This window comes from Myxine glutinosa, chromosome 4 (assembly GCF_964187855.1).
Source record: "Myxine glutinosa chromosome 4, kmMyxGlut1.1, whole genome shotgun sequence".
NCBI classification, from domain to species: Eukaryota; Metazoa; Chordata; class Myxini; order Myxiniformes; family Myxinidae; genus Myxine; species Myxine glutinosa.
Window position 1 is genome coordinate 133574134 of NC_136264.1, and position 2500 is coordinate 133576633.

General features: G+C 45.6%; 1 protein-coding gene across 8 annotated transcripts in view; it reads left to right on the plus strand.

Moving 5' to 3' along the window:
- The window catches only part of LOC137425252 (SH2B adapter protein 2), a 39149-nt gene that overhangs the window by 26386 nt on the left and 10263 nt on the right, over window positions 1-2500 (plus strand). For all 8 annotated transcript variants that reach the window (XM_078776451.1, XM_078776450.1, XM_078776449.1 and 5 more), the window contains 4 exons: window positions 57-1226; window positions 1328-1429; window positions 1583-1674; window positions 2320-2414. In XM_078776451.1, coding sequence (XP_078632577.1) covers window positions 258-1226; window positions 1328-1429; window positions 1583-1674; window positions 2320-2414 — 1258 coding nt within the window. In that variant the 5' untranslated portion in view covers window positions 57-257. The remainder of the gene's footprint in view (window positions 1-56; window positions 1227-1327; window positions 1430-1582; window positions 1675-2319; window positions 2415-2500) is intronic.

Below are 2500 nucleotides of genomic sequence, written 5' to 3' on the forward strand. Positions count from 1 at the left end.
ACTTTGAATGTATCTGTACTTGTTGTTGTTTTTTTTTCTTTCTCACAAACCCACAGAGCTGGTTTAAAGGAGTTGCAGGTTATGAGGGAGATGGTGAAGCGGAACAACACAAGCCAATGGCTACGTGAGAAATGAAAATGAGAGAGATGATCATCCTCTCACATGATCGAAGAGGAAAAATGGTAATAGGGAAGTAAATGAAAATTATGACCATGAAGGGAAGGTAAAACGTAATTTGAATAGTGACAAATATCAAGATGAATGGGGAGCCAGGACTGGACGGTGGTTGTGTCGAGCTCGATGTGGAGCATGGAGTGAGAAATGATAAAGAGAAGGGAGCTGGAGTTGCACGTGGACAGAAAGATGGAGAAGAAGAGCAGTGTGCGGCTCGTTGGCATGATTTTTGTGAACGACATGCCAGATCGGCCGCAGCCATATTTGCAAAACAGTACCTTGCCTTTGTTGCGAGCCAGTCCGTGGATAGCAGATCCAGTGGATCAGGATGCGGATCCATTGAAGATTCGGCACAAGAGTCGCGCTTTTCTTTGTTCTTTGCTGAATCTTTTCGCCGCCATTTTTCCTCCGAACTGGAACGGGCAACTGCTGTGCAAGCTTCAAATCCAAATGTGGCAAAGAGACTTGGGGATCGGTTTGCCGACGATAAAGATTTCAACAATGACAATAATGACGATGATGAAAATGGAGATGATTCTTTACCATATGCAGCTGTCCACTCTGAAACTGTACCATTCCCGCAGTCATTCTCAGAGGAGCAAGCCCTAGGGCTGCCAGGCACTGGACATGTTGGAGTTAAGCTACGGGCTCCAAAATCCCACAGCTCAGACGACATCAGAGGAGGGAATCGAAGTGGCCAAACGGATGCTTTTGCTCGTGTTCGTAAACGGTTCTCGCTGCGCCGACTTGGCCGAAATGTCCGTGGATTGTTTCGCCGTGACTCTGCACAGTCGGCTTCGGGTATGGGTCTTGGCTGGTCTCGTCAACTCCAGCGGCTCTCTCTTGTATGGCGTGGTGGTGAGGGTGGTGGCCCTGGTGCAGGAGGTTGCAGTGATGGCCAGGGAGAGGTGGGCGTAAGGCGTGAGGGAGCCTTGAGGTTTGCGGTGGCAGCTGAGGAAGGGCAGCTTCGCTGGGAGCGATGCCGCCTCTGTTTACGGTTGTCCTCCACTCTGCCAGCTCATTACTTGCTGGAAATATTCTCTCCACCAAAGGTTCATTTTTACGCTTTTATTTTTCACCATTACTTTTGTTAAAGTCATCTTTAGCTTGGCAGGCAAGACATGGAAATGTTATTGGCTTTAATTTGTTACAGATGACCAAACCACGGGCAAGTGTGACATGCACAAGTATTGTCGAAGCAAGGACGACTACACCATTGGAAATGCCAGACAGAGAAAACACATTTGTGATAAAGGTAGCATGACATGACCATGTTTCGTAGATTGCAGGGGCTCTGCATGCAGGTATGTTCCACTGGTTGGACGGCAATCAAAGTGAAGATTGAGGATGAGGGACAAGTAGGCAGAATAGATAGGAAGTTTATCTAAAACTGTGCCATGTCCTGCAGACCGAGCTCCAGGAAGAGTACTTGTTTGAGACCATTGATGGGCTGCAGCTGAGATCATGGTTGGTGGACATTTCTGACTGCATGCAGGGCCGGTAAGACGTTGTCGGACATTGTGATTTTTGTGAATATTTTATTCTTGTCGTCCAAAATATATTTGATTTCCTGTGATTTGTTTCACTTATCTTACCAGTACAAATAATATTGAAGTGTGCATGGGAAGGAGAGTTGGTAAGAAATAAGTGTGAGAGCTTGTGTAGAGAGGGAGAGTGGGAGCCCTTGCAAAGAGGGAGGGAGAGTGAGAACCTGTGCAGAGAGTGAGAGTGAGAGCCCATGCAGAGAGGGAGGGAGAGAGCCCATGCAGAGAGAGAGACAGGAAAATTATGGATGATGGTAAGAAAATGATGGATATAGAATTTGCTGCACTCATTGTTGGCCTATATTTTGCCTTGTGAAAACATTTTGTTTTAAAATATGGGGTTTAAGACTCATTTGTGGTTTAGGCAATTCCTCGAACCATTCAACATCTTTATCATTTATTTTCTTTTTGTTTAACAGTAAATAAAAAATGCAGTAATTTCCAATTTTCAGATCGTATCAGATTTTGTGTTGATCCGAAAAGACCCATCCATACCGATGACGTGACACTCTCGTGTCGCATGCTTTTGGAACTTTATATTGAACAAAGTAAATTAATTTACAAACGAACTCACAAGGATTGTACTGGTGTTCGCTTTCAGTTCAGAGGGTGAAGGAGCGGAATTTCCGAGCATGCCATTTGTCGAGGGTATTGTCCAACGAAGCTCTTCCTCTCCCAGTGGAAGTGCCCATGGAGGTTAGTTGGGCTGTTGTAAGGAATCGCACCGTGATGCTCAAACCTTTCACTAACCACTACATCGGTTTAATTGCTTAACTCTCTCT